The following is a 24,479-nucleotide window of genomic DNA, read 5'->3' on the forward strand; positions in this document are numbered from 1 at the left end:
GCATCATGTCAAAAGTCGACTATGCAAACAGCCTCTAGCTCGCAATACCAGAATACCTCCTGAAGAAACTACAACGCATCCAAAATACAGCTGCAAGACTACTCCTCAAACTATCAAGAAAAGAACACATCACTCCTGCCCTAAAAACACTACACTGTCTCCCAATAAAACATTGCATCACCTTCAAAACAATGTGCATAACGCACAGGACAATCAGCGGACAAGGAGCAGAATTCCTACAAAAGAAAATAACAATCTACAAGCCTACTAGATTCCTCAGGTCATGCAACGAAATCCGCCTGGAACCAAAACCATACCTCAAGAAAAAATGTGGAGGCACTTGTTTCTACCACTTAGCTGCAAACATCTGGTACAACATCCCAAAAGAAATAGGACACACCATAGATCACCACCTGTCAAACTCCAAACCAAACACAACCACAAACCTACAGCACAGCAAACCGCACAAACTTCACCACATGGCAACAACAAACAAAAACACACATAGACTCGCACAACAGTACACGACGACTACTGGCCACAAAACACCCCAGGCCCAGCCAACTGACCTACCGGGTTGAGGCCACCAACAGCACATCACTGCTCGCTTGCACTTTTCCAGCTCCTTCCAACTAACCGCCCCTCCCTTCCCTTTTCAGAGATGCCAGAGCGCCAGGGGACCATTTCGGTGGTGATAGTGCACGGTACAAATGTCATTTAACATTAACATGAGTAGGGGGAATGATCTGAGATGCCACAGGCCAGAAATGTTGTGGACAGCAACCTGTGTGCCATGGACTGTGGGACAAATATATAGTCTATCCTACATAGGGACTTGTGTGCGTTGGAGAACAACGAAAACCCAGATTCTGGCCCATGCAATGCCCTCCATGCATGCACCAGCCCCAGTGCGGTCATGAAGGAGTGTGGTTTATTTGGGAAGGCAGGGTTTCTATTACCCATGTATGATCTATATCTACCCACATTCATGACTTCATTAAAGTCTCGCCCCAGCACCCACATATCTGCTTGATCAATGATTATTGTTGATTGGAGATAGTTGAGCAGCTCAAGCGTCAGAGTTAGGGGTGCATATACCGCCACAATGCCCCATCTATTCCCTGGTTATCACTGCAATTCGCCCTCTCTGGTCCGCCCGAACCTCCCGCAGTTGGAATGGTGCCCTTTTATGTATTAGAACCAATGTCCCCCAGTGTGTAATTGGACCTCTTAAAAAAATGTGAATTCATTGCCAACTAAGTGTGTTTCTGTCAGGAGGGCAATATCTGGTGAGTCTCTGTTAAGGAACTGAAGTACCAGTCTCCGTTTAATGCTGGAGCCTAACCCGTTGTAGTTTCACATCAACAGGGACACTACCCCATCATGTGCCTTCAGTCCCCCAGGGCTGTGCCTGAATGCCAGTAGCTGACCCCTTCCTCCCCGTCTTTCCACCCCCTGGAATGTCCCATGCACCCTATTAACCAGCAGCCATCTCCCCTTCTCAGGGATTCCAAAGTAGGGCGAACCCGCCTTTTTGCCATACACCATCTGGTGCTGTGCGGGCCTGTGCTCCCCCCCCCCGCCCACACGCCCCTGTGCCATCTGGGTCTCGAAATCCCCATCTGCTGATATCCCAAGCCAAGCGACCAACAAAACTCAACTTTAACAGAAACTACCCCAACCCCCCACCCCATACTGTCCCCCCCACCAGAAGCACCTGTCGCCCTAATTTCACATCAAACGGATGTGAGATAACCTTTGCAACCATATGCGGGGTGCCTGCCATTGCAGCTTAGCCGGCCTCCCGTCTCTGCCTGGAGCCACAGCACCACATACTCGACCCACTTCAAGGTCCTGTGCATCCAAGTCTATGCATGTCTCTGTACCTTTCAACCTTTGTCTGTCACCTCCCGAGTTGCCGACATGTCAACATGATTCTCTGGTGCTGCGTTTCTAAAAGGACCGGGGAGGGCCCGAGCTCCAGATGCAGCCCTCCCCCCGGGTGCTGCCGGGACAGTGTGGACAATATTTGAGTCTCAAGCCAGTTGCAGGCATATTTGTGATTGCTGAAAAGCTGCACCCTGCCTCCTTAATAGACCTTCAGCTGAGCCGGGACGAAGAGAGCGTATTTTATGCCCAGTGAGTTTAGCTTCCGCTTGTCTGAGTCAAAGGACTGGCGTGCCTTTTGAACTTCCCTTGTGTAGTCCAGGAAGAGCCCAATTCGGCATCCATTATAGGTTATGGGGGCAGCGGCCCTCGCAATTTGCAGCAAGGTGTCTCTGTCCCGGAGTCTGCCGATTATGGTGCGGGTGGTGCCCCGGGCCGACCCGCTGGGTCCCTGTGGGCTCTTTCGATTGAAAAGATGTCTGTCAGCTACTCTTCAAGAAGAGTTTCATGCTGGGCTCCTCCTCCCTCTCCAGTACCCCCAGGATTCATAGGTTATTGCGCCATGATCTCCCCTCACTATCTTTTGGTTCTGCTTTCCAGGTGGGCCATCCTTTGGGTAGCTGCTTCGCCATACGCTTGATTGCTTCTTCTGTATCCCAAATACGCTGTTCGGTTTTGGCCATCCAAGTGGAGAGATTCCTCCAGTCTTGCTGAAGTAAGGACACCTCTGCCGACAGGCCATCTATCTTCTCCTCTACTGATGATCTGGACTCCCCTGTCGCAGTTCTAATCTCTGTGAGGAAGATCCGGGCACCCTCCAACACCTGTCCTGCGCTGAACATCGCAGGGGTGTGGGCCAGGGCGGGTGAAGGACCACTCTGCATATATTGGTCCATTTTATGTTGGGTCCTGCTCTTCTTGACCTTGTCTTTGACCATGGTGACAGCCCAGCGGGCTCCATTGCCTTGCCCACCTCTGCGCTCGTACTCCGTCCCAGGTGTCCTGTCTTCTTGTGTTTTGGAGCATTATTTCTCCAGGGCCAGTGTCGCTGCAGGCCCCCTCACCGTCTTGCGCTCGCTTTTGCAGCTGCTGTTGTGCGCCTCCAGCGTGCAGGGTTGGGGCCCCTCCTTTAGGAGCCTGGAAGCCCCCCGACCCACCTCCTTTTTGGGTGTTAATACTTTGATGATCCCTTGCACGTTTCCTGGGCTGTCTAGCAGTGGTGTCTCCCCGCTGCCACTCTCCCCTACAGTCAGTTCTCGTGTGTCCCTGTGCAAGGGCCTCGCCGGCAGCTTCCCACTGTGGGAAGGTTTACAGGATTAACCCTTCCTGTGCGTGCTGTATACCCCCAAGTTGTCTGTGGCCGATATGTTTAATGATCGCCTTTGCTGTGGTGGCTTCCTACCTCGGGCCGGTGTGCTGTCAGGTGCCCGGGCCTGCTCTTGTCCTAGGTCTCACCAAACAACCAGGCCAAGTCGTATTTTGCACCAGTGCATAGCCTCCGTGAGCGCCCCTTTGTGTGAGCCTTCCATCCTCTCTGCAACTCTCAGCTGAAAGTCCGCATATAGGGGGAGGCAGTAATTTGCAGAAGCGGTCTCGATGACAGCGAATAACTGCTGCAGAGTGTTAAGTGTGCTAGGCTTGCAGAGTGTGCCCACGGCAAACGTCTACTGCTGCTGCTGTCTCCTTCACCAGTCCTCGCAGCATTTCTGGGCTATCCTGCACTGTTCCCTCCCAGCCGTCTCAATGCTAGTTCAGAGGAGGGAGGATCAGGGGGGGAGGCCCTATCACTTTGGTGGATCCAGCACCAGGCCGCGGGTCCTGCCACGGTTATTTCACTGCCACCGGCCCGGCTACACTATGCCTGCTCTGTATTCCAGTCACCGGTGAGCCCCTTTGCCCTCCGACCCGGAGGATGAAGCTCTGTGCTTTGTTGCTGAGAGGGATGTGGGGGGGGGGAGACTGGCCCTCCCCGATGCAGTCCCTCGCCAGGGCCCGCTGTCGTAGGCACAGCGGCCCGCCCAGGACCCCCCTCCACCACAGGAGTCGCACCGCAGCACTCACGGGCAGCCGCAGTCTTATCCGGCGGTCTGGCCATGGGTGTTGGGTTGCAGTCTCCTCAGCCACCGGTTGTCTGCTGCCATCCGGGTGCCCCTGCGACTCTCTGTCCGCACCATGTTAGATGATTGCTCAGATCAGAGGGACATGCAGCGCCCGGTGCCTCCTTCCAATGGCTCCTGGCTCCGAAATGGCGGCAAGCCTGGACCGCCACTCTCAGGTCGGCAGCGTATGGTCCCTTCAGCCCCGATTTCGATGGGGGCTGCAGCGTTATGGAGCCAGAGCATTCTGCGACCTCGATCAACAAAGGAAATTCTTGTTTTATGTCGGGAAACAGGATAAAAAAGGCAGGATGTTGGCGGCCCCAGCAGAGCAACAGAGGCTCACGTCTTCATCCGTCTGCTGCGCAACAGCGCCCCTTGTTCTGAGGTCTTGAGTAAGTGATCTGTCAATTGGAGAGAGAGCTGGAAGATAATGGGTGTCCCATATATGGATATGGGTCAATTCATCACTGATCTTAACACAGCATTCCTATATCGACATTTACCTTCTCTCTTCACTATTCTGCATTGAACTGCACCTCGTGCTCTTGGTGCCCACCACCATGCCCTGGTCCCCCCTCCTTTTACGCTTCCATGCTCTCCACCTCTGTGGCTCTTCTGCCTCAAGCCGATGCCAGGTGATTACATTTGCAGCAATCGTTGGAGGGATGCCACCTGTCCCTGGCTGTTCCCCCTGTTCTTGAGTCCCAGGCTCAGACCTCTTTCTGGCTTCACTGCATGGGGGCACCCCATTATCATTTTCTTTGCTTTTCCCATTTTTATTCGCTATATGGCATGTGGCAACCTTTACCCACAGTGTCTTGACATCTTTACTGTGGTACGGTGACCTGTTCCATATATACGGGCGGTACTGACCTGGAGCTGAAGCAACAAGGAATAAATATAGCTATACAAGTATCTGTAAAGTCAAGCACACATGTTTGCGAGACGGTAACCTTTAGTACCACAATATGCTTTCCTTTGGCATCACCTAGTCTCTCCATGAACAAATAGAATAGAATGGACAGAGGCTAGAATCTTGTGGAGCCATGTGTGGTGCAGTGTTGAGTATAAAGTCCCATTAATGTTTTACCGCCCACATAGGGTTTGCCCCGATTATATCTTGGTCTGAGCAACACAATGGCAAACTGAACTGTCTTGGATAGAGACATGTTAACATGATCGAATAAGTGGTGTTTAGATGTACCTTTTGCCAGTTATCACTCTTTCAACCCTTCATGAAATGGGGAAGCTTTGGCCCTGTGCCATAATCAGGACTAGAAGAGCAGGGCATAGTGGCTTCTATTATCTTATCTATGTGTCTTGCAGTTCAGCCTAAAGGCTGAATTTCAGAGTTTTTAAAAAGTCTAGAATGTGCATTGTAAAAAGCTCTGTGATCCAGGGCTAATTAGTTACTATGAGTATGGCCTCAAATGTCAGATGTAAATATAGCTGCTGCAAGGGCTTGGTCCTAGCAAGCTCCTATGGCCAGTATTACTATAGTTACTCCACATTTCATAACAAATTGATTGTATCTATTTCATTATGAATGGTGTACATTGTATTTCCTGTCTCCAAGTTAAAATGGATGAAAATCATATTCCGAAATAGTTGAGAAACTTTAATCTTCCAGCATGCTCTGTATTTATTTTTGGTACCAGTCACAGTTTGTCTGAAACTCACATACATAGCTTTAGATTCACAGATTCTTCCTCTCAGGATAAGAGGGGAACCGAGGACTGTTTTAAGATCACTTTCTTCAGTAGCAAATGGAGTAAGACAGGGTCTTCTGGTCTACCAACTTAAGAACAGCCACATCAAAGTAGCACAGGGCAGAACTCATGTAATCCATTATAAACAGGACCAGGACATGGTTTGCCAAAGAAGCTATTTGCCTTCACTTGTAGATTTTGTGCATCTTTCATTTGCCTTCATTTTTCCTCTTTGCTGTGTAATTCTCAAGTGAATGTAAGCGATTCAGCACTCACAGATGAACCTCTTAAGTAGGCTCTCTAATTGGGGTAGCTTGCTTCGGATTGCATCCCCCATCCTCAACTAGATTGGATGCCTAACTAAAGGGAACATGAAGTAAGCTTGTACTTTTTCAAATAATCTGCTTCTTGAGCCAAGGAACAATTTCTGGACTGTAACGAATATGCTGCAAATGTCTTCCAGTTGTGAGTTGGAATGGTGGTGTTGCATTGAGTAATCAGAAACCCCCAGAAGTTACCTGATGAAACTGAAAGCCTGTTTTGTATAACACGGAAGAGAGAAAGAAATGTGCATGCAGAACATGTTATTTTTATAAAATTCTTCTGGTAGATCGATATACAATCAATATAGCATAGGAAGAGCTCAAACATGGTCTTCATCTCAATTAGAGGCTTTCAAGACCAGTTGGGTAAACCCTACAGAGGAAATGCCAGTAGTAAATTGAATTCTTGAGACAATCAACTCAGTTATGAATGTCCGCAGCAGTGAGAATTTCTTTTTCATTGCAATGCTATGGTTAGAAATTTTAAACGGCGAAACTGAGAAGTAAAAAAATAAACTTTTGATGCAGCCCCTATTTTAATGGACAAGACTTCAGTTATGATTTATATAGACTATTAGCTCGGCATAAGGTTAGTTGGGTATATAGCATCAACTCAAGAGTCTTGTTTAGGGAGTATTTCTATACATTCTGGAATCAGAATAGAGATGGTTTCAAGCAATTCTTAGAGAAAAGATCAAGGTCTCATTCAGGTGAACGGTAAAGTGTGGCTAGAACAGCTAAAACTAACATGAATCTATTTTGAGCAACAAGAACTTTGAAGTGGTATTTTGAGTAAAATCCATAGTGGACACTCGGACGTCATCTCTGTGCCCTGGGAGTTTCTGGAACAGTATTTGCTTATAACATACAGTTACTTTATATCACTTTGAATTGCAGCTCTACAAGGTCATGTACATTTCAGACTTTCTCTATTGATCCCATGTTTGTTCCAGTTGAAAGAAGTATTTTGTGCTGGGATGAAATAATGCTCTGGGTTATGAATTATGGGATATTTGCTAAGGAAGTAGAATAATAACACCAATGTCCCTGGTTATTCTTTAAAGCAAAGACGGAAGTTGATCCAATGGGTAGTTAAAGAGGGGGTTGGCAAAAACAAGCAATAACGACAAATCCTGTGGCATAGGGAAGGATGAGGTCTACAGGAACGAAGTCTTGATAAATAATTTGTGGAAGACTGCTGATAGAAATTGTAAAGACTGGAGGGGTCTGAATTATGGTTGGGACAGAGGCACAGAGCACCACAGCCAAGGTTCTCTACATGGTATCTTGGATTAGCAACCAAGGCTTAAGCACTCGGGAGGTGATGCAAGCAGGTTCTTCAGTACAGTGAGCCCCCAAGACCCACAAAGGAATGTCCACACCCTATGTTAGGTGATAACACAGCTTCTTTATATAAGAAAAGGTTCAGTAATATATATACATATAAATAATAACCCCTTGTACTCCGGCAGTTCTATTCAACGAATGGCAAATATATACGCCCTATGTGGTATCACACAGTACTTAAATTCAGTAATACATATATCAACTGCAAACCGTTTTAAATAGACATGTGAATTCTTAAGTGAGGGGGAGCAGCATAAGATTACGGAAGGAAGGCAGGCTAGTTATGGACAGTGCCAGAATGCTTTCTTTATACTAGATATATAATTGTGTGTGAGGATCCCGCCGCCCCCCTAACCTGGAAGACTTGTAATGGAAACTTTAGGGTGTAACTTATCTTGACTTTTACAGCCCAGTCCAAAAATGTTCAATAAACCTCTACTTTCATCTTAAAGGTTCTACCACCCCAAAGTACCTGAGAGGCCACAGGACAATAGGATCCAAGACGAATCTGGGACCCCTGGACGACTCCTGAGGCTAGAAGATGCTCTTCCTCGTAACTGTACCTTTTGGTGCCTTGGCAGGGGAAGTGGCAGAGTTTCTCAGTTTCACTCGACGATTCCCTTTGAAGATTGACGCCCCTCCCCCTCCCCTGGAAGAAGGAGCCACTGGGATGCTGAGTCCAGGAAGAATAAAGGAACCAGAGTCTTTCTGAACTGCAGCAGTTTTGCTCTTCGCTGTGCTCTCCGTTGGTCGATGATTTCTCTGACTGTAGAAGTTGTGCGAAGATGAAACTTCCTGTGGACTCCTTAAAGGCTTGGCAGATGAGAATATGACCAGTGGAGACCTTCGATGACTTCAGGCGGCGACGGGTGCATAGGTCACTTTTGGTGTTGGGTTTTGGAATATCGCGGTTTGATGACTTTTGGTTCTTCGGTGCTGCAGGCGCAGCACGCCCCTCTGGACGGCTTCTGTTGACCTGGACTCGACCACTGGAGTGGACCACTGACCCTCACAAAGTCTGGACCCTCGGGACATCTTTGTTGGATTCTGGTGGCGGGAAAACCACTGGCGGACCTTCCTCAGCACTCAGCGACCCTGGACCTTCTGTGGTGGAAAAAAGTGGTCTGTGATGATTGAAACGATGTCCCTTGAAGTATTCTTTGGCAGTTTTAAACATTTGCAGCTCTGGGTGTCAAGCAGCACTATGCCAAGGTACCCCCTCTTCTAGGCAGTAGCCAGCAACAGACTTCCAGCGGTCACGAATGCTCCTCTGGACCCTTGGTGACACCAATGGACTTCTTCGACTCAAGATGTCCGGGCACTCCTCTTCAGGACTCTCAAAGTTCCCTTCTCCAGACGGCAGGAACACAGGACTGGCTTCCAGGGTACTTCTGATGAAGCGAAGCAGTTTGCATGAGGGTCCCTCATAGCTTGGGGAGAGGTCTCCTAAACAGGTCCTGTTAGGGAGAATTCTTAGAAATGTGCTAATTCCCTTCTACCTTGGGGAACCCCAGCTCTTTTGCTGGACTTTAGGACTTTTAATTCTTTTCCTGGAGAGAGTGAGACCTTTTTCCCACTCTCTTAGGCATTTTTGTTTAATTTGAACACTGTGTTTCTTTAGGTTTTGGAGTCTGACAAACTCCATAGGCTTCAACTTTTTACATTGTGACACACAGCACCCTCGGTGCAGTGTCACAGAGAAATCCTTTGGTTTTCTGCTAAGGTTTAAGTACCTTCTGATGGATAACTACTGTTTCCAAGAGTAGTTAAGTGAAATTGACTTTACTTACAATTGTATCTTTATAGACCCAGCACACACTATCTTACAATAGGGTGCTGGAGGGGTTACTTAGTATCCCCTTTGTCTATCTTCTCAGGTCACAATTTTATGTTACTCTTTCTACAATTAATGGCTGGTGGCAGTGGTTTACTTTTTCCTACCATTGTGTGTTTTTATCACAGGCTGCATTCACAGCTGCAGTACAGCACCCATGGGTGCCCATTTTGTCAAAATGGCCCAGTCTTCTTTTTGCGCCATTTCTTGTTGGAAAGGTCCTTCTTGAGATTTACTCTGCGCGCCAAACCAGGTTTGGTCCCTTTGTTCATTCTGTCTTTGGCGGGATTCACTGGGGAAGCCCGCCTTTGGCTCCAGAAAGTCTGGCAGGGCAGGAAGCAAGGGAGGTTCCCGAAACTCCCTGTGCTTAGTCTCCTTGGTTAGACTGCAAATGAATGGGAACGACTTGCATCAAAGACATGAAAGGCAAGGTCTTCTGCAAGGAAGGCAGAGTCGACCACTGGACGAAGGACTCTGAAGAAGAACTTGGAAGAGAAGCTTGCTGCAACTCCTGGACCGGTGGTTTGCCCGGTGAAGTCCTGCTGCAGTGCTGAAGCTCTGAATTCACCTCCTACAAGGGACAACTTCTCCCCATGGGTTGGTGGGACCAATCGACAACAAGCTCCTCTCTCTGCTGGCTGTACTTCCATTGCTGCTACAGGAACCGAGTGCCAGGGGACAGGAACACCAGAATCGAGTGCATTGTTTTTATGCAGGACCTGAGCTCCAGGAAGATCTTCCAGACTCCCTCGAAGCAGCACTGACCAACCCTGAGCCACCTCAACAGAGTGCTGGACCCCAGAAGCAAAGAAAGTCCACAAGGTGTCCGGGAACCGTGGTGGTGCTATTGAGAGTAGCTGAAATCGCAAAGTGCCACTGATCTGAACTTTGCCCTTTGCTGCCACTGACGATCGAATAGTAGTGCAGGAGTCCCCATGACTGCGGCCCAGGATCTGCAGGACCTACAACAGGAACAGAAGGCAGCTGGAAGCATTTCTTCAGACCTAAGGTACTGTGAACCTCTTCTCTGTGTAGCTTGTTTGCTCTCAGTTGAGACTTGCATTTTCCCTCCACAAGCCTTCCAGCTTGTGGCCCAACAGTGATTTTCTTTTTCAACAAAACTCTCTATAACATTGTGTAAGACTTTTACTTACCTTCAAGAAGTACCTCAGCTCCCCTAGACTTTGCTCAAGTGACATTGGCTGTCCTTGCTTCGTGAAGACTCTTCTAACCTCTGACTTTGTTTTAACTATCCCTCCAAAAAGTCATACATACCTTACTTGTATACTTGTATATCTGGGAAAGGGTTAATTTACATTGCATTGTGGGGTTCAAAAGCGCTTACCGGTTTGAGAAACTTGTTAACCATAGTTTCCTTCCCTAACCGTTTCCTTTTTACCACCATTCAGTATTTACAGTTAGAAGGTGCTACGTGATATATTAATGCCCACAGTGTCCTAGCTATTGAAGTTACCTGAGGGTGTAGGAAATTGTGTGCAGCTCCAACTTACTTTATTGAGCTGAAGGATTTTCTTTATGAAGTGTATTTTTATTGTGACCAATTGCTCGCTTCTAAAGAAGGCTTATTTTAAAACTGACTGTTAAATTTAATAAATAATTATTTTATCAAGAAACCTTGAGTCTAAGTGTTAATTGAATACATGTCACATCTTGAGATAAGCCTGGCTGTTCAGTCACTCTACCAACTTGGTAAGTTCAGACTTATACCAAAGGTTGGGTTACCTATTGCCAAGAGGACAAGGCTGGTGTAGTCTCCCACAGGGTTACTACATACAATCTTGCCTAATAGGTCCTCTCTGGATCAGTCCTTGGAAGAACACAGCAGCTTTCGGATTACATGAAGAAATTGCAACAGCAGACTTTTTCTCCACTGGGGCTTTAAGGAACAGCTTCTTCTTGCTTCAGCTTCTGAACAAATTGGTGAGTGAGAGGTCCCCTGTTAAACACATTTGTTCCCCATTCCCTCAGGCTGAGCCAGGCTCAGTCAACCAATCATGCAGAAGGGCATTCATTCATGCAGGCAGGCAGCCAATCAGGTTCACAAGCATTCTGGCTGTTCACTCCACCCAGACATCCATAACAAAGAACGTGGATTGGGGTAAGCACCCCTCCTTTCAGCACACTACTCTGCATTCATGTCAGGTTTAGTCAGGACTGTCTCAGTTATTTCACACACAGAAACCAGACACCCATAACATAGAATGCGAGTTCACTTCAGAATCCATTCACACAGGTCCCACTCCAAGGGTGTACCCACAACACACAGCCCCTGGGAAGGCTCCAGTCAGTCTCACAGGAGGCATCCCCAGAGCCATATATGGTATTTCCATCCAAACAGCCAGTCAGGAGAAAGGGACAGAGTCCGGTCTGCCCAGGACTTTGGGAAACAAGGTAAAAGGCAATAGAAACCAAGAGACCACAGGGGCCATCTTGCCTTTCTGCAGGAATCCATTGATTCCTATGGCAGGACCTGGGTGTCCCAAAAATGGAGGACACTCAGAGCCATTGCCAAGTCAGCATGTAGCTGCCACCAGCCCATACCCTGCTCTTTGGGCAACACACACGTGCCCAAAAATGCACATAAGGGGTACAAGGGTGTACTCCCACCCATGGGTGCCATAAAGGTACCCCATGGGCGTTGTTCTCCAAAAGGAAAACATGAAGAGCTGCACTGTGTAAGGAAGGCATGGTATCAAACAGTGAAGACAGACAAAAGTGATCACAGTTCAAGGGTGTTTATTGAACTTCATTGGGTTGATTGAACGCCTATCTAACCTAAATCTAAGGAAGGGAGCAAGCTACGACAATCAAATAATAGCACAGTCCTAGTCAAGTGTGGGTCAAAATAAAAGGGCCTATACTAATAAACCTATTGCCAATCCTTCTAAATACAAAAGGGGGGGGACAATTGTGTATGCAAAAAGAAAAGTGTTCAAGAAACAATATGTCAGGCTGTTTGAGCAGTTGGCTTCCCTTCCCCACGTTTTCAGAACGGGGCAATGCAGCACACTCGAGCTTCGCACACACTCTGGCTTTTCTGCTCCGAGGATACAGTTCAAAGCAAAGGTATCAAGGCCTTCTGCCAAAGCCTCTTTTCCAATAACAGTCTCTTACCGCAGAGGGTCTGTCGTAACCAACAAATATCACAGTTCCACTCTTATCAGGATCTTCACATGCACAAGTTCTCGCTTTCAGTATTCACCATGGGCCCCCCCCCCCTTCACGCTTGGACGCCTTTTTACCACAATGTTTATACTTGGTCTTCCTCGTTCGGGCTTGTATCATGGATCTCCCTCGTTCAAGCTCGGATCATGGATCTCCTTCGTGCGGGTTTGGATCGCTTTTCCACAATATTCACATTTGGTCTCCCTTGTTTGGCTCGGACCATGCAATCTCACTTTCTACGGTTTCCGCCTGATATCAAAATCAAAGACTTTCAAATGTGCGATGGGTTTTATTTACACTGTCACAGGACCACTTCGATTCACTTTGTACAATGTTCTGATTAATCTTCTGCTTTCGTTTCTACCACTTCTTGGCGCGATACCTTATAGAGACCTTCGATTGAGCACATTCACAGTGCTGGACCACTCTGTCAACAGTATTGTATCTTTCCTTCTCAAGTTCAAACAATAATCAGTCATTTAGCTTTACTCGCGTCTTTCATCAAACGTGTTTTACAATGTTAGTTCCAGCGCTCGTTATACAATGTTACTGATTGCAACCTTGACTTCAACACAGACTGGTCTAGCATCGGTCTCCCCAACTCATCGGCTGTGTTGATCTTTCTGGTGTTTCTTTGTTCTTGAATCCAAGGACGATACCACGGTGGCTGCTGCTCCTCCCCGCATTGGTCAGTTACGCGGGAGGGCCTCCGGTATCACCGACGCACAATGCAGGAGTCTTCAGCCTGGTTTCTTGACCTTATGCTTTCTGACTCAAATGTTTCTTGAAAGTCATGGTTTCTTGCTGAAAAGGTCAAGGGTATTTCGCTCCTTGCGAACACTTCTTGGTTTGCTGTCTTTCTCCCCTCGTTCAACTGCTAACTCAAAACTGCTGTTCCTTTGTCTGCTTTGCCTTGCTCAGAGTGTGCTCTTGTGCTCAGCCTTTTGATTGTCAGTAATTGCCTGACTCGGGTGTGAGTCTGTTTTCTCCCAGAGTGGGCTGACCGTGTGGAAGTGTTTGTGAAGGGAAAGGGGAGGGAGTAAAGTTTCCACGTATCCTACCTGGTAGGATGGGGTAAAGATGTTACGGGGTCGGATAACTCGTCTCGCCTTCCGGTGTCCCACTCCCCGAAAACCCCTCACTCGGGTGATCATCCCGCACTGGTTCACCCCAGGGTCTGGATCCAAAGGCGATGGCCGTACCCTGGCCGGCTAAGAGAGAGAATCACGGGGACTAGTGGGTGAGACACCTTCTGGTTTATCACAACTGCCAGAGGTCCAGACGGGACCTCAGTGGCAGAAAACATGGAGAAAACACATACAGAGAAGTGGTAGGACTAGGAGGCCATGTCCCTTCATAAGGCATTTCCAGCATCACAGAAATGTTGAGCGGGTCAGATGGAATAGAAAGTATTTTAATTATGAGAATAGGTAATTGCCTTTTTTTACTGAGTACCATGAGGTGTGTGGTGCAAAGCCTCACCGCACAAGGCCCATAAAGCGAGGTAGAGCAGACACTTCAACTGAGACAAAATTGGGGAGTGATGCTACATGCCCCGAAGTCCAACAGAAGAGGGTTGGTGCTCCTCGGACTGTTTTTCAGAGAGATTCTGGTTATCAGCCTGCCAGATGTTGCCTACGGCCTGATGATTAAATGTGTGTCATAGGAATGTTACTATAAAGTTAGAAGAAGTGGGTGTCTGGTGGTAGCAGTCAGAGGTTTGCTCATTTGCACACCATTTGTGAGATTTAAAGCTCTGGGAGTCTGTTTTACAGTGCTGTAACTGAACAAAATGTCAAAGATCAGCTGGATGTTTGGATAACATTCAGTGATAAGGGTTCTCTTGTTCACCCTTTCATAACCTCTGTCAGGATATATGACAATACGTGTCATGCAGACCTGCGTTGCCTCTTAGACCTTTTTGAAGGCTAGAGAATGCCAAATGTAAATTGTAGAATTATATTTTCAAAGCAAATAGTCAATGTATTAAAAATCCCTCTGAACATGCATGGTACAGCCTCTTTTATTTTTAGCCTTAAATACACATTTGAAAACTATATTTGATGTGACCTTAAGAAAAGAAAAACTAATATGGTAAGTTGTAACATATTTTTAGGTTTAGTAAAATACATTAATAATCAGTAATGTGCTGTGATCTTTCACCAGTAAGCACATGCTGACCTTGTGGGCAGTGGTGGAGCCACGGGGAGTAGTGAGAATGAGGATGTTCCTCACACATGGTGCCCCCCTGTGCCTGCTGCTGGGCTGGCAGCAGGACTAGAATGGAGCATGTCCACTTTCCTTCTTTAGGGGGAAATGAAATAACATGCAAGAGCGGGTGTCACGTGCTGTACACTGGAGCTCCCGTGTTGCTAAGATTCTCCTCCAAGTTCTTCCTGTGTTCCTGCTGCTCACCTGGGTGGGTGCCCTGCGTATTCCTGCAGCCCTGCTGGGAGAGAAGACTGAAGCAGAAGATCACTACATGTATGAAGTTAAGTTATTTCAAAACAATTGTTTGAATGCTTGTGTGTTTGTGTGTGTAGGAGTTTGAAAGTGTGTTTGTGTGTTTTCATGGATGGATGTGTACTAGCAAGTGCAATCCATGTATGTGTTGGTTGGGGAGGATACGTGAATGTGGTCTACAGTGGCAGTGCTGACACCTTCATGAAAAACCCCTTGAAACAGGTCAGTGCTGGTATTATTTGGGGTACTAGAAGCCAGGGCAGGGGGTTTAAGTTTGTGGCAGAACGAAAAGTAGACTCATGTAGAGAATTATGGTGGCATAGGGTGAGCAAGGAAGGGAAAATACCCCATTCCCTATGAGCCAAAACTATGCCTTCCTGTTCAGGGACACCTCCTTTCTTGAATAATGCCTTCTGCTTCTGTTAATTGTGTGAAATGGCTCCTACATTAATGTCCTCCTCACTGTGTAGTATTTTCCAGTTTGGGGTGCCAAGTGAGGAAACCTGAAAGCACACTGTGTGTTTAAAAAAAAAGAGCAAAATACCATTTGTAAGATGTGACCTTTTATTACATACACAAATTCCCTGGTGCAGGGGAACTCTGTCCTCCATTACAAAATACCATGTTTGTCTTGCACTGCACACCTCACTGTGAAGTGGGTGGGGATACTCTGTATCCCTTTTTTCTTTGTGTTAGTAAATTAATGGTTACTTGCATGATATGTCCAGGGTGTCAAATCAGCGTTTAGTCGCAGAGCAGTGGATCAAAATGCTTGGTACGAAGTAGAATGATAGCTTGAAAAATACAGGGCAATGCTTAGTAAAACAAAGTGAGAGAAAATACGAGGAAGGGAGGTTGCGTTTACCAATCAGCCGGAGGGGAATAGCTTCACAGCCGAGTGTTGCACTGGAGATCCTCCATGGCCTATCTCTTCAACAACACTTCAAATTCAACAGGTGTGCCATGCTTCTAGAAGTGCTTCTAGAAGTGACCTCTGATATGGTGAGAACCTTGTGTACTCAGCCTTTCGGTGGTGGTCGAGGACAGTCCACAAAACTCCTGCGTTGTTAGGCTAGAATCATGGGCACCATTCTGTGGTAGTCCAGGTGGGCCCCTTCCTAAGGGTCACCTCGGCCTCCGCTTCAGCTTGCAGCAATAAGGGGAATTAGACACCAGACTGATGGATAAACCAAGCTTCTTGTATTAGATAGAAAATAAACAGCATACAGAGAAATGATCAGCTGATAAGCAGGAAAATACAGAAGGGCAAGTGTCCAGGCAGTTGTCACACAGAGCTTTGAAGGGACCGCCCTCGGAGCGCAGGTCATATAGCATATCATAAGCAATCACTAATATATTATAGCATGTTCACAATGGTGGGTGTACTTGGCATGACATTGCAGACATTTGGCAATAACTGTCAACATGTGACTTTTGACCTTGTGACAAATCCTGGGCTGGGTCTTTGTGTTGTAATATAGATTAGCAGCATTTGCAGAAACACTACCATATATGGTGCTAATGCTACACTTAAAGGGAACAAATGGAAGAGCAGGTCTGACGTGTCCATTTGCCTTGTTGCAGGGTCTTGGTCTAATCTGTACCAGGCAGGGTTTGAGCATGTCAGAGGAGCTGAGTGCAGAGGGAGGCCTCAAGCAAAGGAAAATGGAGGAACCGAGGCCTAAATATATGAGAGAGCATCATATAGCCTACCATAGCTTAACAATCCGGCCACATCAAGTTCAAGAGAAAACAAAATATCTAAGCGTAGTTTGTAGGTGGAGGGATATTTCCATGATCCCGCGTCTCCGTGTATCTGGGCTTTTTATCACATTCAGAAACTGGGTGACTATGCTTCCCATTTGTTTGCTTCTCAGTTCTTCTTGGGGATATAGTGGTTGATTGGCTTTGTGGTTTGAATATGCTTCTTTTTCTCCCCACTTGCTCTTTCTACTATCCAAGTCTGTAGGGCATGGGCAACCCGTGTGCGCTTTATCTTGTCCCAGGTAACATGGCTGTCTTCAGGGAGGATCCCCACGACTTTTTTCGTTCCTCTTCTATTAATACAAATGGTTGTTTCTTTTCTCTCGTCTGGGCGTTCTCGTTCCTCTCTTCTTTCTCGCTGGGGACAAAGGAGTAACTTTGTTCGGTTGCACAGTTCAGTGCTGAATTCGTATCTGCTCTGTGAGCAAAGGAGTCACTCTGCTCTTTTCCCCTGATCTTGGCTGCCATTTGCGGGGTCCTGGCCAACCACGTTCATGGCATGGTAGCGCCACCATGGCATGGAGTCGCTGTGCTTCACCGTTCCTTCTCTGATATAGCCCGACTCCTGGCCTGCACGAAGCATCTTCACCGGACGCTTGCTTCCTTCAGCACCACTGTGGGCTCTGCGGTTCAGCCCCTCCACCCCTCATTGATGTCACTAGGTCAGAGCCTTGCCTCTGCATGCGGTCTCTCCTCCTCCACTGTCACCGGCTCTTTATTCTCATAGCTGAAACGAGAGAGGGTAGATCGTTTATGATAGGATGTTAAGCGCATAGAAAACTCCACATACTTTGAAGTAAAACACATAGAGGGTCATTACATGTTTGCTGGTATCCCGCGGGTAATACCGGTAGGATACTGGCAAACTGACCTACCGTTACCGGCGCCTGATATCCTGGTATTACTGAGATATTCCAAGTTCCGGCAACAGCAGTCTTTCCCCATTCCATGGTGTCCTATAAGAGGGGAATTCCCACTGGCAACCCTGTAGTTTGGCGGTGCTGTAAAAGTGGCGGTAACGGAATTACCACCACTTTTAATGCACCACCAAACTTGTAGTGACCCTCCTAGTGGTTTCATCCACATCAGCTACTCCCATGTAAGCATATCATATCTTTTCTGTAGGGAGTTCCACACGCAAATGGGAGTCCTTGTCTCCTAGAGGGGAGTCCCTCCCAGTGAGGTCCCACTTTCCTAAATCCCTAGGGAGGGTTTTGCTTAGCAGGCACATCTCCCTAGCCTCAAAGGGGGGTGGCTCCCTCGAGTAAAGAAGGGACGAAGTCTCCAGATTCATCACAACTGTCATATCTGGGCTCTACTCACAGAGCTGACACTAGTGTGATATCCACTTGCTGTGCCTGTATAATTGTATGCTCTTAGCAATCACCGTGGTGCAACTAGACATGCCTTATATTTACAGATTTGCATGCCACCAGGCGTGGAAGGCATACAATTATAAATTAGATCAGAGCTCCAGAAGTTTTAAAAGCCAACTCTGCCTCCAAGAACTTTGTGTAAGAGCAACAGTTAGAAATACATATGTGGCATTTGAACCTGCTCTGTGCCATTGCAAAGCAGGTGCTGCAGATGTCAGGAGACTGGTATCAGCAAAGGCACCTATGTGCACTTTAAATTTTGTCCTGGCACATTTATAAAAGGGGGTGGAGGGGTCTGATTAGCAGACCTCTTTCAGAAACCAAATTACTGCCATTATTTAAGTGTTAAAAATAAAAAGACTTCAGGCTATTCTACCCTCACCAGATGGCATTCCGTTACACAAACTTTGTGTCCTTTGGTTGGAAAGAGGAGCTTTGTCTCTGGGTTGACTGGCCGAGGTAATATAGGTGGATCAGTTCGACATTTTATTTCAAATTGTTAGTTATTAAGGCAGGTGTGCACACATATGAATGTGCATGATAGGTTTGCGCCCGTGTTCTGCCTGTGGAACACCATTAATTCATAAATAGTTGAGACAGACAGTGACCTTAGAATCTGACTAGCACCATAAAATGTGAACTTTCTCACTCTACGAGGCAGCCTCGAGTACAGGGTAAGATCTGGTCTGTCTCATAGTGGGATGACTTATTACCCAGCTGCTGTCAGCGATGAATCAGTCCATTACAGATGAAAAGGGAGGCATCTAATTCTTGGCAGCCTGGGCTCAGGGTAGGATTTGTGACTGCAGTGAAGAATTTAGGCTGGCAAGTCTGTCTTTTGCAGATATTGACCTTTGAGTAAGGATGGATTTAAGGTGGACTATGTAAGCGATGAGTGATAAAGCATCTGTTTTGTAATGAGACCATTTTACAAGACATTATTCTTCCCAACCCCCAAACTTCTTAATTTATAGGTCAGTAGCACCAACCTCAAAGTCCTTGGTGTGGTGTTGGTGCAATATAAATATTTGCAGCTTATCTATCTAAAGCCACTGGATATATCACAAATGTGCCCAATTTAAACACTTTTTTTGGTAAACTCTTTGGTTACGCTTTTCATGTGCTATATGTATTCTCAATCATAAACTGTAATGTCACTATTATGCTCTAGACATTTAAACTGCTGTTATTCTTTTTTACTGTACTCAAGTTGCTCTCCATAAACTTGAACCATTATTGTGTCACATGCATACTGGATGTTAGCATCTCCTACAGGTTGGGGCCGGCCTCTTCCTGGCCCATTGCGTTGTCAAAGTTGTATGAAAGTGGGGGATCTAACCAGTGATTTGCTATGTTTATTTTACAGATGTATAGCATTTCCCCTGCATTCACTTTCCTTGTGATATCTGGACCCTTTGTTTACACTGCAATTGCGGTCACAAATGCTATTCGAGGCAGCAACCTCTACTGTGAAAAAGACCCTGTAATTCTGTCTATACAGCCATCACTTACTGCTCCAGATTCCAAGTATCAAGTTCAAACAGGTGAGTTATGTTATACAGAACTCTGTTCTTCAAAATCATTGCCTCTTCATAGTAACGGGTGGCACTGTACATCACCAGGAATGGGCTAGAAAACAAATTGGCTCATAACCATCCGAACACGGTGTAATATTTGCCCAATTCTTATACTGATGAACTGGCAGTGCCAATTTGGCTATCTGATCACACTTAAACTTTATTTCTATCGAAAATATACTATCTGTTGATATGTGGAGTTTCCACACCCTTTTTATGTCTATGCAAACTGTTCTTAGGTTATTTAGTTAAGTTGTAAATGGATGCTTTGTGATTAAAAGTGTCCTTAATTCAATCTAGGCATTGTTCTGAAGTCTTCTATGCAAATGAAGGTGTACAGTAGTGCTCATCTAAAGTACATGTTTAGCTCTGAAATTCCTCCTGAACTACTGTGCAAGGTGTTCTTGAGATGCCCGCAAAGGGTACTAGTCCTCCTCTTAAACTTCCTCAACACAGAAAAGTAGCATAGTAAGACGAGAGAGGAATCATCCGGATCTGGGCAGCATTTATTTGGTCTAGCACAGCTGATAACAATGGGTCTTACAAGTGAGGGAAGGGTCTGACAGTGTGTAGTCTAGAAACATTGAATCCCAATCAGTAACAACAAGCGTGTCTATGCCCATTGCTAGTGGTACTGCTTTAGACAAGCACCAGATGTGGTGCTAAATTGATGATTGTGCTCCCGTAGTAAACTGGATTCAGATTCCAGTTCCTCACGTTAACTACACTGTGTGTTCCTGGTAAAATACTTCATCTACCTGTGCCTCCTTTCCCTTAACTTCCAGCATTTGAAGCACAGAGAAAGGGGCATGCTAAATGCAAGCATTAAAGGCAGTATTCAAAATTGGGCATTTATAAAAGACTTCTTTGGGGATTTGGACCTCAGGTTGTAAAGAAAGTTGACACCCATACCTCTCTATGAACAGATATTTAGAGATGGGAATGTGGTACCAAGCACACACACACACTCCTATTCCTAATCAAGGGCAGTCACACGGTTGTACCCTGATTGCCTTTGTAAACCTCAAACCATCGACATGCCCCTTTTCGAAGTATGGACTAAATCAGAGTACAATATTTAATGGCCCTATCCCAAGTCCAGCATTCCCTTGAGGTGAGAGCAGGATGTCTCAAAGGAATTGATATTGCTTCCATTTGTTTTTTGCAGTTAACCTTCAAAACAGATTGGTAACATTCTTTTGTGACATTGTAACTCCTAATGCATGCTTTAAATTCCTTCACTGTGCTAGCAAATATTTGCTGTCTTGTTGAGAGAATCAAGTTAAAAGCTGCACATTTGTGTAGATAGTTTATTTTAAAAAGCACGTGTAAGACCGTATATTTTTGTGAAAATCAAAGGCCTGGCCTCATAGGATGAACCCACTTGCCAGAAGCGATATTTGTTTTTCTGCCGCACAATAGTAATCTACATGCTAAGTAACTGCTGAATGTGAAATGGTTTAGACCACTAAAGCTGCTAATGCAGAGAAACTGCTGCACACTATTCTTCGCCTTGGCACCACTTGTTCATACACACCCTTGTTTCTCAAAAATATGCCGTTTTAGAGTATGTCATTTTGTTGCATTCCTCTACACATACGATCAGGACTACATCTACCAAAATGCTGTATGTTGTTTAACATAAAAGCCTCGAGTGGTTATTTCATACCTGACATTGGACCACTAGAGATCAATTCAAACTGTTTGTTTGCAACATTTGAATAACCTATTCTGTTTCACAAAGAAGATATACCTATTTTTGCGCATCAAGTAGACATCATTGATGAGTCCGTTTTAAAAAGTTTTAATACAAGCAATACATTTGTTTTACTTAAGAGTAAGAGGAAGCACAGATTGAGAAGTAAATGGGGGCTTTAAAATACAAGTTGTCCAAGCCGGGGTTATTGTACAATTATTAACAAACCAGTGGAAAAGCTTGTGTACATGAGCTAATGTGCGTAAAGGAAGACATTTTCAGAGTGTGACTATGTTTTGTGGTGTATTTTAACGTCATTTATGTTAATAGAAAAAAAATGTGTAAAGGATCTTGCTCCTTTTACATGGAGGAGTAGTAACCTCAAACAAAATCTCACAGAATCTGTTGAACTTTGAACATAGTACATATGACCAATTGTTGTATCTGCTCCTCATTGCCTTGGATTCCACTTACGGCTGTTGGACTCAACCATATAATTTTGAGGGATGTCCGAGTCATACAATTCATGTGCAGAATGATTCAAAGTAGATATGAGATCATAACATAAAGCAAATTGAAGTCAAATCAAGTTTAAAAGGAACATGTTGAATATTATTGATATAATAATATATACCAAGACATATTACAATGAATAACTACATAATACATAAGTACATTTAAACAAGTAATTTCTTTTGTTAGAGAAATAGTGCTTAAATTAATTTTTGTTTGTTTTTTAAATGTATGTATGTTCTAAGTGTATGCAACTTCAAGTATGCTGTTGAAGTGGTATCCCTGTCTTGGGCCTTTTCTGCAGCTAGCTGTATGTTATCATTGTTGAAATACACATTTTGTTTCCCTGGAAGATGAATTTTAAGTGTTTATGTTGTATGCGTAGGGCAATGGCTCTCTCTAGCGGCAATGACAGGCAAAGCGGGTAGGACAGCTTTGGACAAACATACATGTGGACTTTTATTTTATAGTATGATGAGTGGTGAGTCCTGTTAGCTCCTCCATTATGACGGCTCTCAAACGTAGAAGCTTCCTAAATAAAATGTTCGTGTCTCCCTTTACTGTAGACCCATTAGAATGCTTGGGTACATAATCCCTGTTTTTACATGTCAGCACTGACTGAATTAAGCCAACACTAGTCAAACTTCAATGGATAACTCAGATATCCCTGTGAAACTGAAGAAATCTAATGTATCTTTTAAAGATTAAATTGGGCTGTCTTAATTCAGTGGAGACACTGCAAACATGGAAAAAAATGAATCTCTCATTGCTGTTCTAGTTTGCTGACAAATTTCAGTCCGCTCCTGATATGCTTTGCTCCCATCTAGTGGTGATGGCAAATAATTACAACACAAGCACACCTTTCAATGCAGGTGCCTGTTACAGCTCCTGGGAGTCTCTGTATGAGGCATTACCAAGTGCTAAATCACTTTTGAACCCTGAAAGGTCTCTGTGGGAGATGGCGAGAATCATGGGAATCTTACCATCCTCCATTCAGTCCTTATTTCGGAGGCCTCCACACTCAGGGCCCTTCAACGGTCAGGCCATATTCGGGAGGTAGAGGACCCCAATGTGATTAGAGTCAAAGGCCAGCAGAGTAGGGTGGGGCACTAAATGTGGAGCTATTTATGACAGGCGTTAGTTAATCCAAGCAAGAGCTAAGCCTACATATAAATCACCTAGAACTATGGTCTTTGTCCTTTGCTATAAGAGCATTAATGAAGGAAAGAGTGTTTTCCTATATTGTCTTCAGGGTGGACAATGTATCGGTAGTAAGTTTCAACCACCTGGGAGGTACAAAATCCATGTTGGCCAAGCTGCCAAAATACTTTTGGATGTCGCTGAAAATATTGAGGGCTATGGAATATTTGCCTGGAGTATGCAGTATTGTAGCAGACTGAAATGCTGGATATCTACAAGACCCAAAGGATTGGATACTGGACCTGGAAGTGTTACAGGCAGTATAGAAATTGTGGAGACCTTTCTAAATAGACCTAGCCTCATCCAGGATCAACACACAAACCTTCAAATATTATAAATGGAGGCCAGTGCGGAAGTGGCTGATGATTTTCTACAGCCATGGACAAACGTAGGTGCCTAGACCGTACCACCTTTTCAATGATATCTAGAACATTGAACCAAATGAGGAGAAAGCTAGTGTCAGTGATACCCTGAATTTTCTACAAATCCATGTTCGCAGCCAAAAGCTCCAGCAGAAATGCACAAGGGGTGAGACATTTGTTAGTGGAAGTGAGACTACAAACTCTTTTGGCACTCAGGGTTTCAGAAGACATTGGCGAGTGCCAAACCTTTTGGATTTGGCAGTGATTCATGGACTCCAGCCACAGCCAAGATTTGTAGAACAGGGTGGCCAGTCTGGAGTTTCTGCATCTGTGGTATTCGTCCTATCTTTTTTTGTTCTGCCCTGACAGGAAGGTAAAGCTTTCAGGGTGATTGGGGTGCAAAGATTAGCCATCTCAGCTGTCTATGAATATGTAGGCGTTCCTGCAGTGTGACATACAGAGTTATGCAGGTTGATTTTATTTTTTTAGCATTTGTATGTCACCTATGCAAGTGTTTCCTGGCACCACAAGACAAGAGGGGGTGCGGAGGGGTATGGGAATGACAAAAGTAGAACAAAAAATAAATGGTTATATTGGCCTTGTGACAATCCTACCGTGCAAGTGCATGACACAGTGGTAAGTGCAAGGGGGTAGAGGGAGAAGTGCAGGAGTGGGATACCCCCTGGGTAGGGGCGGGCAAGTGCTGGGAGGGCCAAGGTGGCAAGTGCCAGGGGAAAAAGGGGGGGGAAGGGAGGATGAGTGCGATGGGCAGTGAGGACCAAACTAGGCTAGTTCAGGAAAGGGGGCCCAAGGGCAAGTGCGGGCAAAAGGATGCTGGGGTGACTGGTAGAGGTGGTCTGGCCCCTGTATGACTCTGAAGGGACCAGGCCCCAGTCACAGAGGGAGAGTTAGCATAGGAGGGGGAGAGGGAAGGAAGAGGAGAAAAGAAAAGTCTTGAGAATTTTCAAGAACTTAAGAAGATCCGGATCAAGTCTGAGGGGGGAGGGAGGCCGTTCCTGAGGGAGGAGCCAGCCGAGGAAAGGGATCTACCTCCCACTCTCTCCTTGGAGAAATGTTTGACCTCAGAGTTGGAGCCAAAAAATCGAAGGACTCAAGCTGGGAGGTATTTAGGGAGGGAAAGCT

General features: G+C 45.7%; 1 protein-coding gene across 2 annotated transcripts in view; it reads left to right on the forward strand.

Moving 5' to 3' along the window:
* The window catches only part of KIAA1549 (KIAA1549 ortholog), a 644,398-nt gene that overhangs the window by 204,220 nt on the left and 415,699 nt on the right, over positions 1 to 24,479 (forward strand). For both annotated transcript variants that reach the window (XM_069628735.1, XM_069628736.1), the window contains one exon: positions 19,355 to 19,532. In XM_069628735.1, the coding sequence (XP_069484836.1) occupies positions 19,355 to 19,532 (178 nt within the window). The remainder of the gene's footprint in view (positions 1 to 19,354; positions 19,533 to 24,479) is intronic.

The sequence above is a fragment of the Ambystoma mexicanum genome, chromosome 12 (assembly GCF_040938575.1).
Source record: "Ambystoma mexicanum isolate Mex_15411 chromosome 12, UKY_AmexF1_1, whole genome shotgun sequence".
NCBI classification, from domain to species: Eukaryota; Metazoa; Chordata; class Amphibia; order Caudata; family Ambystomatidae; genus Ambystoma; species Ambystoma mexicanum.